General features: G+C 41.5%; 1 protein-coding gene across 2 annotated transcripts in view; it reads right to left on the bottom strand.

Annotated features, from left to right (window-relative positions):
- The window catches only part of stk3 (serine/threonine kinase 3 (STE20 homolog, yeast)), a 417,867-nt gene that overhangs the window by 161,458 nt on the left and 240,397 nt on the right, over nucleotides 1-16,012 (bottom strand). For both annotated transcript variants that reach the window (XM_078541121.1, XM_078541122.1), the window contains one exon: nucleotides 1,181-1,318. In XM_078541121.1, the coding sequence (XP_078397247.1) occupies nucleotides 1,181-1,318 (138 nt within the window). The remainder of the gene's footprint in view (nucleotides 1-1,180; nucleotides 1,319-16,012) is intronic.

Raw genomic sequence — 16,012 nt, 5'->3', positions numbered from 1 at the left:
TAATTGCAGCAATTCAAGGCGGCAGTTCACCATCGCCTTCTCAAGGACAATTAGGGATGGGCAACAAGTGTTGGCCTCATCAGTAACACTCACACCCCATGAAAGAATAAAAAATGCATAGATACATTTAGCCTGAAGGAGAAAGAAAAGATGGAAGTTGGGTCAAAAAGCCTGTTCCTGTCCTGCAAATACATGGCTTTCTTCTGTAATCCCCAGAATTCTTGGTTATAAAAGTTCTGCAGCCCCTCTAGTTAGCCTTTCATTTATTACTTTCCCAGTGTACACATGTTTCTCCTAGCAAACATAGTATCAGTCACTTGGTTAATATGGATATCAACTTCACATTTTCTGCAGTAGTGTGGGACAATCCTGCTGTATTGTTTAATGCCATGGTGACATTGACAGCAATTGGATAAGCTGTCCTAAGTCTTTGACATTGACTCCACAAGGCTGCAACAGATAGTGTAACTCGGTCATTGCATCCACAGACAAGTGGAGTTGCCTAAGAAAGGTCTCTTCTGATATATCCAGTTGCATGGTTAGTACACAGGGTTCTTAGGATAGTTGCAGATGTACACATAGTGCTCAAGGTCCTTGCAATTGCAGATGTCTGCCCATTACAAAGTGAGTCTCTCTTGACCATGCAACAGTGTGGGAGTTAACACATGGCCAATCCTCCTAACTTCCTTCGGTGCTACTTGTATTGCTCAGCTATTTGTTGCTTTAAATGCATGTGTAATGCAGCAAAAGTATTGGATGTGCACCAGGGGGCCATTAGAGCTTCTGTACAATATCAACATAGCAACACAAAGGCGTGCTGCTGTGCTCAGTTTTTAAGGGCAAGGTTAATGCTGTGTGAAGAGCCTCACCTGAAATTCTGTATTTAGCACTGCACCACATTATAAAAACTTGTGTTTGTTAATGAGTTTCCATTTGTAGGTAGCACGGTCACAGAAATGCCTGAAACAACCATCTTAAAATCAAACATGCTAAAGATGGGTGTGAGCCTGAATTTATGACCCATATCTATTGGTCAGGCCCTGAAAAAAAAATCACCCTTTTTGAGTTTATTTTTTGATTAAAGCTGCGATTTCTGTATGAATTCTACATAAATCAGATTTGTAAAATGTATTTTCCCATAAAACTAACAAAAGATTCACTGAAAAGCCTTTTGCCAAACCTGCAAGAGTTGTGTGGCAGTAGTTCTTTGCTCTGGATTCTTCACCAGACACTTCTTGACAAAATCTGTGAACTCATCAGACCAGAGCTCTGGCTTCCGGAATGTTGGTGGTGGGTTGGTGGGAATCATAAAAATAGCCTATTTTTAAAAGAAAAGGAAGGGGGAAAATCAGTTGGACATGGAAATCAGAATCATCTGAGTTTTAGTGCAGTCAAATAAACAAATCCTTTTATTCACCTTCTCTATCTGACAGTAAATCTGATGTACACATTTTTTACCGATCTAGAATTTCTATCAGGAACGAGGTTCAGGAAACTAGTCCATCTGCTACCAATGTAGCTATTTCCCATTAAATTTCCTCTGTGCAAACTGAACCTCATTGAGCACTTCATACTTTATTTTATCTATTATTGTTTATCAGTCTCCAGAGAAGCTTTCCATTTTTGACCTGCTTAGTAGAACCAAAGGCACTTCCTGACCAAACAGATAAAACCAACAGACTGCTGTTTAGTGCCAGGATCATTTCCCACCTAAATAATTATTCTCACTGGACCTCAGCCATTTAAGAGCATGATTGCTGAGTCAATAGTATCTCTATTCCTGAATATAATGGGCCTGGAATTCCGCAGAGTGGCAGAGTCAGATTGCCACTCCGCTCCTAGTTTCTTACCTGGAAATCCAGCCAATCCTTTCTTGCCCAACATTCCAACTCAGGCCAGGCGAGAGCTTTGTAGGGCAGCGTGCTTCTGAGGCCCAGGGCTGCAGAGTCAGAGATAAGGAGCCACGCCACCCCCCCCTTTTTTTAACAGCAATAGCAGCCATAAAACAGGTAAGTTTAAAGGTCCAGCCAATTTTAGAAGCCATGAAGCAGGTAAATTTGTAAGGTAAGTGGGTAGGATTGGTGGGTGAAGGGGAGGTCAGGGAGGCAGACGGAGTGGTCGGGGGGTGGGGCAGCGGGGGGGGGGGGCGCGAGGAAGTTCTGTCTGATGGTCGGGGTGGGGTGCTTGGGGGAGAGCTCAGTGGTCAGGTGCTCAGGGGAGGCTCGGTGGTCGGGGGGGTTGGGTGGTCAGTGGGGTAGGGTTGTCAGTGGGGGGTGGATCCGTCGGAGGGAGGTGGGGTTCAGGTGGTCAGTGGAAGGGGGTCGGGTTGGCCGGACAGGTCAGTTGGGTTGCCAGTGGGAGGCGTTCATGGGGGGGGTGTTGGCTGGTCGTAGTTTTGGTGGGGGGGGGGGGGGTGGGGGAGGTGTGGTTGGGGGATCCATGAGAGGCTTGGTAGGGGTGGGGTGAGGGTGGAGGTCAGTACTACAGTTATCCAGGAGTTAGGAGTGGGTTTAATTCTTCTAACATTTCCTGGGTAACTGTAACCATTACTGAGACACATTCAGAACCATCCAAAATTTGCAATTTAAATCAGTTTTGGATGGTCCCGATTGCAGGACAATGGCCTCATGGAAGTTTGAACTTCCTGGGCAATTTCTGTGCATTCCTTACCTTGGGACTTCTGGAGGGGTAAGGGGGGATGGAAGGGGGCGCAGTTCCCCAGCGCATCTTTGAGGTACACCCCCAGTTATGAGGCCCTGGAGCTCAGATGTTACGGGCCAATGTATTCTGAATTCTCAACAATTTTCAACATTAATGATTGTGCACCACATGGACTGATGATATAAAATGCTTTCAACAGCTTACTTTGAAATATTAGTGGCACTTAACAGTACTGACCAATTTCCTAAATGGCTACAGAGGAGACAGAATTTTATGTTTGGTTCAGTCACATTCACCAAGTCAACCCATTGCTCATTGTGTCACCAGCTGTAGTCATATTCCTTTCTATAGATCAGGGCTGGGGAACCTTTTTCTTATCACGAGCCATTCACACAGAGACAAAGCTGTTGCGGGCCAAACACACATTTAAAAAAACTAAATTAAGTTGATTTTTGAGAGAATACAGAAACATTCAACTCACCTGCTCTTTTAACGCGATGGCTGAATTTGAATATTATATTGTTAAATATTATTATAGTAATTTCACTGATGCTTTTATCCAAAGCAAATTTGTAACAATGATAAATGCTACTTTGAAGGTGCTACTGTCATAGGTCTATACTTTTAGAAATCTTGCTGCAGGTCGGATGAGATTGAGATACAGGCCAGGTCCAGCCCATGGACCATAGGTTCCCCACCCCTGCTATAAATCCTTTCAAAAAACAGATCCATATCATATCTGTTTGATTAAACTCTGAAAGCTAGCAGAAATACCTCCTCTTTTCACTGGAGCCACAGTTAAGTAACTTTTCTTCCAAATATCAGTGCTCACAAAACTATGTCATGCTTTACTAATTCTAAACAAATATGCAACCCAAGGATTCAGGCACCGCACAATTGCAATATTCCAGTTAAGTCACAAATGATTTTCTTCTGTGTTGGAATTCTCCACTCTTTAGAAAGTGACCTGGATTTTCTGTTCTCAGCCACCCATCCTACCTGCTAAAATTGGGCTGGGGATGAAAAACAAACAGGAATTCTGTCCACTCTGAATCTTGGAATGAGGGGATTGGAATCATCCCATTCAAATGGGCAGGCTTGGGTTGAATATTTAGGGTGGGAATGTCCTGCACAGGGATTTCTTGCCATTCTGCCATACAATAAATAGGGTTGAAATCAAGGCCACATGAAACAGCCACCTCATGTTGCCAGCCAGTGACAGGTATATGGAAAATAAATTTATTTCAGCCACTTCTTAACCATTTTATTTTTCTTGTTTTTGTGGCATTTACATACTAATGATTTATTTCAATTGTTGTAATTTACTTTTGCCCCCTATGCATCACTAGCAACAATTTTTTTTCAATGGGCATTCCCCTTGTACAAAATGGCTGGAAGAAGAGAAGACAGAGATGAACAACTTTGCTTTGTTTGAGGATTAATCTGTGACTGGATTCCTACTCCTTTAAGATATGCTCCAATACAGATAGTGCTGTGGGTTGGCACAGAGATACAGATATTGTGACAGAATTTTGAAAGAACCTTATGCAGCAACCATCAAACATGCAGCAAATGCAGGACTGTTCTGTCCCTTGCCTGAAGATTCATGAATGCACCGTGGATTTCCTTTCCCTTCAATCTTACCTGTCCTATCTCCTTCCACTTTGGCATAGGCTGATCGTAATTTCAGCCTTCCAAATACCATTAGAATATCTGTCCTCCTAGTCTGACACTTTCGTTTAATCATCTCTATTCCTTTAATATTAAGTGACATGAAATATTCCATTCTGATTACAAATATCCCTGCATCATCCAAAACCTCAGCTGAACAAACCATGAAAATTGTTTCATCCTGGATTTCACCACCAGATTTTAGTCTTCTTGTGGTTAACTACTGCAGCCCTAACTCCTTCCTCTGTGAGTCCCCAATGTGAACTCAACGTTGCTGTAATTTTGAATCAGTTTCGAAACTAGTGAGCAGAGCAAAGCTCTCCAAGACACCAGTGCAATTATTTGAACTTTTGGGCAAAACCCATGTTAAAAATTGCACTACGCAACAATTATACAGCTGTTTTAACAAGGAATGGCTAAAAGAAAGCTTTGTACAAAAGTGTAATGAGAATGTAGTGTTGTGCTACCAATTAGAGCCACAAGAGGCTGCCAAAACATTGTTGAGTTGCTGGCATTCTAGTGGCCAATAACAAGCACTGCAACCATAAAATGGTTAGGTCTGTACATTTTGTGACAGGATCTGAAAATTTTGACACCATCTTCTCCTGGACGAAAATGAAAATCCATCCAACCCTCAGAAATTAGTTCTGTTAAAATAATCACTATGCTTTATTTTTCTACATATCACAGGAGGGTTCTAAATACTTTTATTAAAGCTTTTCCGGAACCATTTGTTGCAAGACTACATTATGGTGCCTTTATTCCACTTGACTGCACATGGAGTAGTTTTTAATTATCTTGTGTTTTAGGATTCTACTTGTGAAAAACACCCAACTCAGTTCAATAACCACTTCTCTCACGGCATTAGTAGACGTTTACAGAAGAAATCGGTTGCATTCCTCTGAATGCAATAATGAGCAGTGTAGCCACAATTTTTTATTAATTGTTTGCTCTCTGTTTTAGACAGAATTCATCTTAAGTTTATTATGGCACATAACAGATAAAACCAGTTCTTCAGGAGACAAACATTCTACAGTAAATGAACTTTGAGCTGCTGTGCTCCACCTTTATCTTCCAGATTATCTTCCCTCTTCCTATCAGTGTGGTCATGGCTGTAATAAATACTCGTTTGACAGGGGCCTCTTGACTCTGAAGGACACAATGTAACAGGGTTAACCTGATCTTTTAATTTAGGAGTCTGATGGATAACATAAAAAGAAACAATGTCAAACTTATTGACATCCCTGTCCTAAGCAGAGGGATTAAGTCAAAAGAAAGTTCAGATAGTCTACCTCCAAATCTATTCAATACTGAGTTGTGAATCACAGTTAGCTCAGTGTTGATTCTTCCTCAAAATCCACAAACTCCATTCAAACAGTCAACTGAAAACATGATAAGCACCTTCTTGATAAGAATGTCAATAATCTTCAGCATAGGAAGCTTCAATGGGCTTTTCAACACAATGTGAAATCAGTAAGTTACATCCTTTCTACAACAATGCGCACAGAAAATACGGGATCTTGATTAACTAACATGATAGTACTCAAATCATTCCCAAATATGGCTCCTTGGGAAAAACACTGAAGCTTTCTTCATCAAAGGATCTCAAAGTTCAGACACTTTCCCTTGTCCAGCTTCCACTGCTAACCTGACAGATTTCCTGAAGTTAAAAAACCAAATGTTCTGAATCAAGCGCACCAGCAGCTGCTTTCTAGATACAATTACAAAAGTAGTGCTTATCCAAATGGTATTCATGAGCTGGCTAGGCTGAATCCAACAAGATCAGCTCACACAGTAGTGTGGGCTGTGTGGTCCCATTCTATTTCAGCCAGCAACAATGAATTGGCCCTTTTGCAAGAACCTTCCTACCTATTGTACAAGGAAAATGAACATAGCTTCAAATAAAGTCCAATGGTGCACTATTCATGAGAACAAAGGTGAGTACTTAGAACTACAGTGGTATCACTGTTGTCGAATGCCAAAGATCCATGGAAACAGTTGGCAGCAGAATTAAATTAATTTTGGGAAAGGGAAAATCCACTCCACAGGGATTGCAAAATCTTTGTGGCAGCTTTCTTCGTGGTCAGTGGTAAGTACTATCACTTCGCCACGAACCATGAAATCTTGCCAAGCATTATCTGGGGGCGTCTCAATCATAAAGCAAAATAAAAGTTAAGAATCAAAACATAATTTGAGGAGACAAGATTGTGGAGCGTCAAAGCTCAAAGAGAATGACAAATGAAAAGTCAGCTAAGTATTCACAGATGTCACCATGCAGTTACAGATCAACCAACAATTTCTTCTGTAAAATTGCATTCTTCCTTTTCTCTTAAAATATACAGGCTTTTAAACTCAAAGACATTTTGATTTAACTTATTTTCTTTCTTCCCAGAGAAAACAGAGGCCAGTGAATCCTACACTACTTCTTGTGCAGCAAATGTGGTACAAACTGCCATGGTACAGTGGAGCTTCTCAGCCACACCAATTGATGTTTAATACAGAGTTGACCACGGCACAAACCATTGTTTCACAAGACAAAAGGCACCAAAGAAGAAGACTTCTCTCTTACTCTGCTCAGCCTTGATGGTGTCCTTCCACAACGGCCCAGACCTTTAACCTAGGTTAAAACCTATGTAAAACCACAACCTCAAATTTCCACTAGTCCCGATCTACCACTTAAAATATGTTTGCACGGTACTTCTACCGACACTCAGCCTCCCCATTGGAATCCGCACCCCCCCCCCCCCCCCCCACCCCCGGTTCCATCCCATTTCTCGGAGCCAGGGTAATTAAATATTCATGGTCAAATGCCTGCCACATTTGACTATTTGATTAAGAACTCAAAAATACTGCAAGGTTCTATTATGGACTTTGCAAAGGTCGAAAGATGTTAGAGGGCAAATGTAATCAATCATCCTGTAGAGGAAGCCAAACATCTACCTTTGTGCAGCTGTTCAACAATCAGGCCTTGCTGGGTCTTGCACACTGCATTAGAGCAAAATGGAGCCATTCTGGTATTCCAAGTGTCTGGTGGGGTGGGTATAGTTGATGCACCTTCTCCAAAAAGGTTAGTGGCTCCAGCCATGCATAATGTGGTTGGATCAGTAACCATAACTACAGGTGTCTGGAAGTCCTGCTCCACCGTGACACTGTAGGAAATCAGAAATTTTGGCCCCATTATTTACAAACATACTTTGAGAAGGCTGTGCCCAGTTGAGGTCCTCATTTAATGAATGATATACTAGCCATGGAAGATGTCCAAAGGAGAGCTATTCTAGAATAATTCTTAGATTATAGAACCTCAGATACTTAGATTAGCTTGAGGATTGGTACTGGGTACACTTAAAAGTCGACATGACAGAGGTCTATAAAATAATTAAAGGACTAATGAATGTGCCCATTGATATATTATTTCAGTTTAGCAGATTAGGGAGGACCACAGGAAATGAGTTTAAACTATGTAACAGTAGGAATAGATAAATGTTGGATGGTTCTTCTTTTCCCAGGGAATCGAAAGCCTCGAACGTACTGTCAGCTGATATGCTGGGTTCTGACTCTTTGCATGCCACATAGAATGGCTACAGTGTAGGAGGCCATTCTGCCTGTCACATCTGTGCTGGCTTTCTACAAGTGCAACTTTGGCATTCCAGTACCTTTTCCCCACAGCTCTGCAATTTTTCTCTCCTTAGATAATGCTCCAATTCCTTTTGAATCTGCCCCCATCACAATCTCAGGCAGTGCATTCCAAACCTCAACCACTCAATGCATAAAAAAGTGTTGCCATTACCTCCGGTTCTTTTGCCAATCATCTTTAAACTGTCATCTGGCCAACCCTTCCACCACTGAGAACAGTTTCTCCCTACCTATTCTGTCCAGACCCCTCATGATTTTGAACACTGCTATCAAATCTTTTCTCAACCTTTTTTCTCTAAAGAGAACAGCCCACCTTTGCCAATCTATCCTCGATCAGCCATAGCAGAGCAGACTTGAGGGAAAGAATGGTCTACACCTGTTCCCATATATCTGTACTTTGTGTTATTATTTAAAGATAAAGAAGGAGTGTCATGAAGAGGCAAGGGAAGGATTATAATTTGTACAAAGTATCTACTATTTTTATTCAAGAAAATGATAGAATCATTACAAATTTGTTTAACATCTTAATAATAACAGTAACCTTTCTATAGATGTTGAGTGGTTTCTTCCCAATCAACAACAGAGAATGCTCTATTGCATCTGAGTCACCCTAGAGAAAATGCCCTTGGAGGTGCCACTTGAAATTAATCTGAATATTGGAGTTACTTAACTCCAGAAAGCCATATGACTTGCTGGAATATTTCATAACCAGTCTGCAATGTGGTTTTCTGGGACAACTTCAGTGCAATTTTCAGCTTGGCTTGAAGTTTTAGTCTCTATTGCTGACCATGAAGTAATTCTAGGATTTTACTGAAATAGCTTTGCTCATTTTCCAAGTGATCTGTACCACTTTCCTATTACTAGCTTCTAGCATTTTCCCTACAACTGATGTCAGGCTAACTGTCTTATATAGTTCCCCGTTTTCTCTCTGCTCTTTATTGAATAGTAGGGTTACATTTTCTACTTTTCAATCTACTGGGACTGTCCTAGAATCTAGGGAATTCTGGAAGATCACAACCAATGCATCCAATATCTCTGCAGACATCTCTTTCAAAACCTGAAGTTATTGACCATCAGGTCCAAGGGATGTCAGCTTTTAGTCCCATTAATTACTCTAGACTATATTCATTATTAAATTCCTCACTCTCACTAGACCTTTGGATTCCCATAATTTCCACTGTTTTATTCCGTATTCTACTGTGAAGAGAGGTACAAAATTGTAGTTCCAACAGGGAAACTTGTCCACTGAGCACACGCTTTGATGTGCTCTTGAAAATTTTGTGCACATGAAAATTAAACTGTCAGGTGCTTTTAGATAGATTTATAAATATGGTTGTTCTTTCTGCAAATTAAAAAACCAATTTGTATTTGTCTGCACAGTTGGAGATAACTGCCTTTATTTTGGACACAATCCAACAGATTCTCTGGAACCATTGTTGGCTTGAGAAGTATAAGACTTGGTAATGAGGAAAGGGAATAAGAAAGACAATATAATAATCAAAACCATGCAGTTGACAACACAGAGCATATGTTATCAGCTGCAACCGTTTTGCATCTTATTACCAGAATGCAACAACAAGAAACAGGTGGCAGGTGATGCAGTAATCACTAATGACATCAGAAAAGAAAAAAGTTGCATATTTATAGCACCTTTTGTGACCTCAGGATATCCCTAAGCGCTTTCAACCAGTGTATTTTTGAAGTCTAATCACTGTTGTAATGTCGACTGGCAGATAGTAATGTTCTAAACACACAAGTGCACTGCTGAGCAGATAATCTTTTTTTTAAAACCATGTTGTTTGAGGGATAAAAATTGGACAAGACAACATGGAAAACTCCCTGCTCTTTGAAATAGTTCTGTTTCCATTGAACTGCGAGGGCAGGAGCCTCAGTTTAACATCTTATCCAAAAGGCAACACTTCCAGAAATGTAACACCACTGCACTGGAGTGTTAACGTAGATTTTCATCCTTAAGTCTCTGGAATAGGACTTCAATCACAACCTTCAACTCAAATGTTACAGTGCTATCTGCAATGCCGTAGTAAGGTTATGATGCTTCCAATGCAGCCTTTTCATTAGGTGAAACAACTAAGAACTGGTGAAGAAAATAAAGATCTTACTGGAAAGAAGGGAGGCTAAGTTAACAAATAGGAAAATGTCAATGAAAGTAAACACTATGACTGTCAACTTTCTGTGGTGAGCACATGTGGAAAACAGGATAGTACATGGTAGATTAAAGTTAAGTATTAGGCATTACAGCACACAGCAGGATATAGCGAAACCTAAAAGTCTTGTGATGAGTGCATGGACTAACACTTACTATTTAAGTAGCCTGCTGTGTGCAAGTGTTGCAGTACATAGCCTGACCCAGAAATACCTGGCAATTTTGTGGTAAGCACATGTGGCAAACAGAATCGCATATGTTAGTGTCTGGATAACACATGTAACTAACTAATTGGCAACGTCTGGCAAAAGAAATGAAAATACTAAGGTGAGACTCTATTCTAGCATTTTTGCAAGTAATTTTATATCTAGGACAATGGAAAAATAAAGATGATTGGCATGCTATGGTAACTAACAAAAAATAATCACCAAGATACATTTTTTGTTAGCGTTTTTGCATAGTCTGTTAACCTTTAGTAACCATACATGCAACAAATAGAGATATCCCTGGTTAGAGCACTTTCTAATAACGTGTTTTCATTTAAGGGCATTATTCATATAAAGGAACTTTTCAGAATAGTGCTGCCAGCCACAGCCTCAATTTTTAAGTTTAGTGCAGTTGGTAAGTTATGTCAGTTCTATGTACAATAAAATCTGCACATCTACAGCACAAACCTTTTCTACAATATGGTAGGTTTGTGACTCTAATACCCCAAATTGTCTTGCAAATTAGTTCAATAACATCAGCATTTTGGAAGCACTTTCTTAGCCAAATTTCTCAGCCAACCTAGGAGGTAGCAAAGGTTTGTAAAGTAGTAGATTGGGGCTAGGGAACAAGAAATGTTAGCAGCCTAAATGTAAACAAAACAGGGATAAAGAGCAAAGGAAGGAAGAGTAAGGGAGGACAATGCCAAGGGAGTAAATGGAGTTATAGAACAAGAGTCTTAGAAGATAGTTAAATATAAATTGAGAGAAAATCCTATTAAAAATAAGTTAAAATGTCTATACAGCAATGCATATGGTGCCCATAACAAAACAGAGCTGCTGGAAGTAATCATTTGTTAGGAGGAACCAGTCATAATAGGAATTACTGAGATATGGTTGCAGAAAAATCAGGACTAGGATTGAAATATTGCAGGGGAAAACATATTTGGAAAAGGGGAGATGGAGTAGTCATACCAGATCAACCATGATCTTAGCGAATGGCTGAGCAAGCTTGAAAGGCCGAATGGCCTACTCCTGCTTCTAAGTTTTATGTTCCTGTGTTTGGGATATAATAATAGCAGAAAAAAGGGATGCGGTTATCATCAGCAAGACAAAAAGAGAATCTATATTGTTAGAGTCATATATTTTAGGACAATATATTCTTTTAAAGTATGGAAAGACATTGCAATATTTAGACACAGTGTTTTTACAAAAAGGTCGCAAGTTCACCTTTGGTCTAGGAACAAGCATGCCTTTTCCAAGAAATCACCTGACCAGCATGGTACTTGATGGGGAAAGAGATGTTTGCTTGTTTGCACTGCAATTATTTTAATTGATGGGGGGAAAAAAAACTGGTTGAAAGGCAAAGGCTAGTGATTTACAGGAAATCACATGACATGATGAGCTTTAAGTTTTGAACTTGTTTTCTGAATTCAGTTGGGACCAAAATGAAGGGGAAAAGCTGCCCAGCTCACACTCCGTCTTGCCTGAAATCACATGATTTGTCAGTATCCAGCTAAGAATCCTCCTCTCAGTGGAACTTGTCTAAATTCGGAAACCCAAGAGGCTGAGGCAAGGAGGGTTGATCCAGCTTTATTCCCCTCCACGTTGAAACTCCGTTGGTGAGAACCACCAGGCATCTACTGGGACTAAAGATCCATCTTCACACGAGGAAGCACCAGATCAACGGCGTTGAAACCCTGCGAACTTTACCCTTTCCTTTTAACGTCTTTTCTTTCAGCTGCCCATCCATGCAGACACTCTACTTGTTTGTTTATGTGCGCGTGCTGGTGAATTTTAAAACAGATAGTTATACTTCCAGGTTACAATTGTGTGTTAACCAGTTCTTGCGACTTGTTCTAAAAAAAGTTGTGTTTTATAATATATCAACCACTCTGATTTATTGAAAGAAGCCTGGTTAAAGTTTCTTTTATTCTGGATCTTAGTAGCAAAGGTAATTAACTGGTCAATAAAAGCAAAATACTGCAGATGCTGGAAATCGGAAATAAAAACAGAAAATGCTAGAAAAACTCAGCAAGTCTGGCAGCATCTGTGGAAAAAGAAACAGAGTTAACGTTTTGAGTTCTTATGACTTCTTCAGAGCAGAATAACTAGCCATTTTGGTGAGTGAATTAAACTTTTAAACTAATGGTGCAGCCAGTGGAGTTGTGGGGCTAGAAAAACGACACACTCCTCCCATCCTGGTCATAACAATATGGAGAGGGATAAAAGATAATAAAGGATCAATCACACTAATAGATGTAGTCTACAGACTACCCAATGGTGGAGGGAAGGTGGAGAAAAAAAAATACAAATTAAAGAATAGAGTAAAAAATAGAATATTCATCATGGTGAATTTCAACTACCCTGATATTAATTGGATAGATGAGGTAGATAAAGGGGTTAACAAAATGAGTTCATAAATGTGTACAGTACTCCTTTCTAACTCAATGTTTAAAAAGCTCAACAAGGGAAGATTCACTATTGTATCTCAAAATGCATAATGAACCAGAGTAGAAATAAAAGTTGGGAACATCCTGGCAATAATCATCATCGGCATCCTTTCATGTACAAAAGATGATGGGCACGTAGCAAAAAATCCATTTCAGATGGTGTGTCTTCATAAGGCACACCTTTGCTGATGGCTGAAGAGGCTAATCTTTGAGAGGTAGGTTCTGCCACAAGTCACGCACATGAAAGTACCAGATGTTGTGGTGGGTTATTTTCATCATTGGCATCTATTGCCAAGTCACTGTACCCACTGATCATTGTGGTGGTGCACACCAGCCCTCAGGTGTTGCCTTAGAATCACAGAATTATTACTGCACAGGAGGCTGCCATTTGGCCCACTGAGTCTACAGGGGCTCTCCAAATGAGCAATTCACCTTGTACCATTCTCCTGCCTTCTCCCTTCAATCCTGCTCTGATAACAGTCTAATTCCCTTTTGAATATTTCAACTGAACCTGCCTCCACCACACACTCAGAGTGCATTTCTTTTTATTCATTCACAGGATGTGGGCTTCGCTGGCCAGGCCAACATTTATTGCCCATCCCTAGATGCCCTTGAGAAGGTGGTGGTGAGCTGCCTTCCTGAACCTCTGCAGTCCATGTGGTATGGGTACACCCACTGTGCTGTTAGGGAGTTCCAGGATTTTGACCCAGCGACAGTGAAGGAACGTCACTATATTTCCAAGTCAGGCTGGTGAGTGACTTGGAGGGGAACTTCCAGGTGGTGCTGTTCCCATTTATCTGCTTGCCCTTGTCCTTCTAGATGGTAGTGGCCATGGGTTTGGAAGTTGTTGTCGAAAGAGCCTTGGAGAATTCCTGCAGTGCATCTTGTAGATAGTATACACTGCTGCTACTGTACGTCGGTGGTGGAGGGAGTGAATGTTTGTGGATGTGGTGCCAATCAAGCGGGCTGCTTTGTCCTGGACGGTGTCAAGCTTCATGAGTGTTGTTGGAGCTGCACTCATCCAAGCAAATGGGGAGTACTCCATCACACTCCTGATTTGTGCCGTGTGGATGGTGGACAGGCTTTGGGGAGTCAGGAGGTGAGTTACTCATTGTACGATTCCTAGCCTCTGATCTGCTGTTGTAGCCACAGTATTTATTTGGCTAGTCCAGTTCAATTTCTGGTCAATAGTAACCCCTAGGATGTTGATAGTCGGAGATTCAGTGATGGTATTGCAATTGAACATCAAGGGGCGATGGTTAGATTCTCTCTTGTCGGAGCGTGACTGTTATTTGCCACTTGTCAGCCGAAGCCTGGATATTGTCCAGGTCTTGCTGCATTTGGACATGGACTGCTTCAATATCTGAGGAATCGAGAATGGTGAACATTGTGCAATCATCAGCGAGCATCCCCTTTTCTGACCTTATGATGGAAGGAAGGTCATTGAGGAAGCAGTTGAAGATGGTTGGGCCTAGGACACTACCCTGAGGAACTCTTGCAGTGATGTCCTGGGAGCTGAGATGACTGACCTCCAACAACCACAAAAATCTTCCTTTGTGCTAGGTATAACTCCAACCAGTGGAGAGTTTTCTCCCTGATTCCCATTGACTCCAGTTTTGCTAGGGCTCCTTGATGCCACACTCGGTCAAATGCTGCCTTGATGTCAACGGCAGTCACTCTCGCCTCGGGAGTTCAGCTCTTTTGTCCATGTTTAAACCAAGGCTGTAATGAGGTCAGGAACCGAGTGGTCCTGGCGGAACCCAAACTGGGCATCAATGAGCAGGTTATTGCTAAGCAAGTGCCGCTTGATAGCACTGTTGATGGCCCCCTCCATCACTTTACTGATGTTCGAGAGTAGATTGATGGGGCGGTGATTGGCTGGGTTGGATTTGTCCTGATTTTTGTGTACAGGACATACCTGGGCAATTTTCCACATAGCTGGGTGGATGCCAGTGTTGTAGCTGTGAGCTACAAGTTCTGGAGCACAAGTTTTCAGTGCTATTGCCGGAATGTTGTCAGGGCCCATATGTATTCAGTGACTTCAGCAGTTTCTTGATATCATGTGGAGTGAATTGAATTGGCTGAAGGCTGGCATCTGTGGTGCTGGGGACCTCCGGAGGAGGCCGAGATGGATGATCCACTCGGCACTTCTGGCTGAAGATTGTAGCAAATGCTTCAGCCTTATCTTTTGCACTGATGTGCTGGGCTCCTCCATCATTGAGGGTGGGGATATCTGTAGATATTACTCCCCCAGTGAGTTGTTTAATTGTCCACCACCATTCATGACTGGATGTGGCAGGACTGCAAAGCTTAGATCTGACCCATTGGTTGTGGGATCGCTTAGCTCTGGTCTATCACTTGCTGCTTATGCTGTTTGGCATGCAAGTAGTCCTGTGTTAAAGCTTCACCAGGTTGACATCTCATTTTTAGATATGCCTGGTGTTACTCTTGGCATGCCCTTCTGCACTCTTCTCCGAACCCGGGTTGAACTCCTGGCTTGATGGTAATGGCAGAGTGGAGGATATGCCAGGCCATGAGGTTACAGATTGTGTTCGAGTACAATTCTGCTGCTGCTGATGGCCCACAGCACCTCATGGATGCCCAGTCTTGAATTGCTAGATCTGTTCGAAATCTATCCCATTTAGCACGGTGGTAGTGCCACACAACACGATGGAGGATAGATATCCTCAACATAAAGGTGGGACTTCGTCTCCACAATGGCTGTGCGGTAGTCACTCCTGCCGATACTGTCATCTCAGACCTTAACCATTCACTATGTGAAAAAGTTTTTTCTCACATTGCTTTTGCTTCTTTTGCCAATTAATTTAAATCTGTACTCTCTCATATCTATCATTTCATGAATCAGAACAGTTTCTCCCTATCTACTCCATCCAGACTCTTCAAGATTTTGAATACCTCTATCAAATCTCCTCTCAGCCTTCTTTTTTCCAAGAAAAACAATCCTAACTTCAATCTATCTTTATAACTAAGTTCCTCACTCTGGAACCATCCTCATGAGTATTTTCTGCACTCTCCTCTCTCCAACACCTTCACATCCTTCTAGGAGTGCATTGCCCAGAACTGAATGCAATACTCCAGCTGCGGCCGAACTATTGTCTTATACAAGTTCAACATTACTTCCTTGCTCTTGTGCTCTATGCCCCTATTAATAAAGCCTAGGATACTGTATGCTTTATTAACCACTCTCTCAACTTGTCCTGCCGCCT

Source organism: Cetorhinus maximus, chromosome 4, assembly GCF_964194155.1.
Source record: "Cetorhinus maximus chromosome 4, sCetMax3.hap1.1, whole genome shotgun sequence".
NCBI lineage: Eukaryota > Metazoa > Chordata > Chondrichthyes > Lamniformes > Cetorhinidae > Cetorhinus > Cetorhinus maximus.
This window is presented reverse-complemented; position numbering and strand designations above follow the sequence as displayed.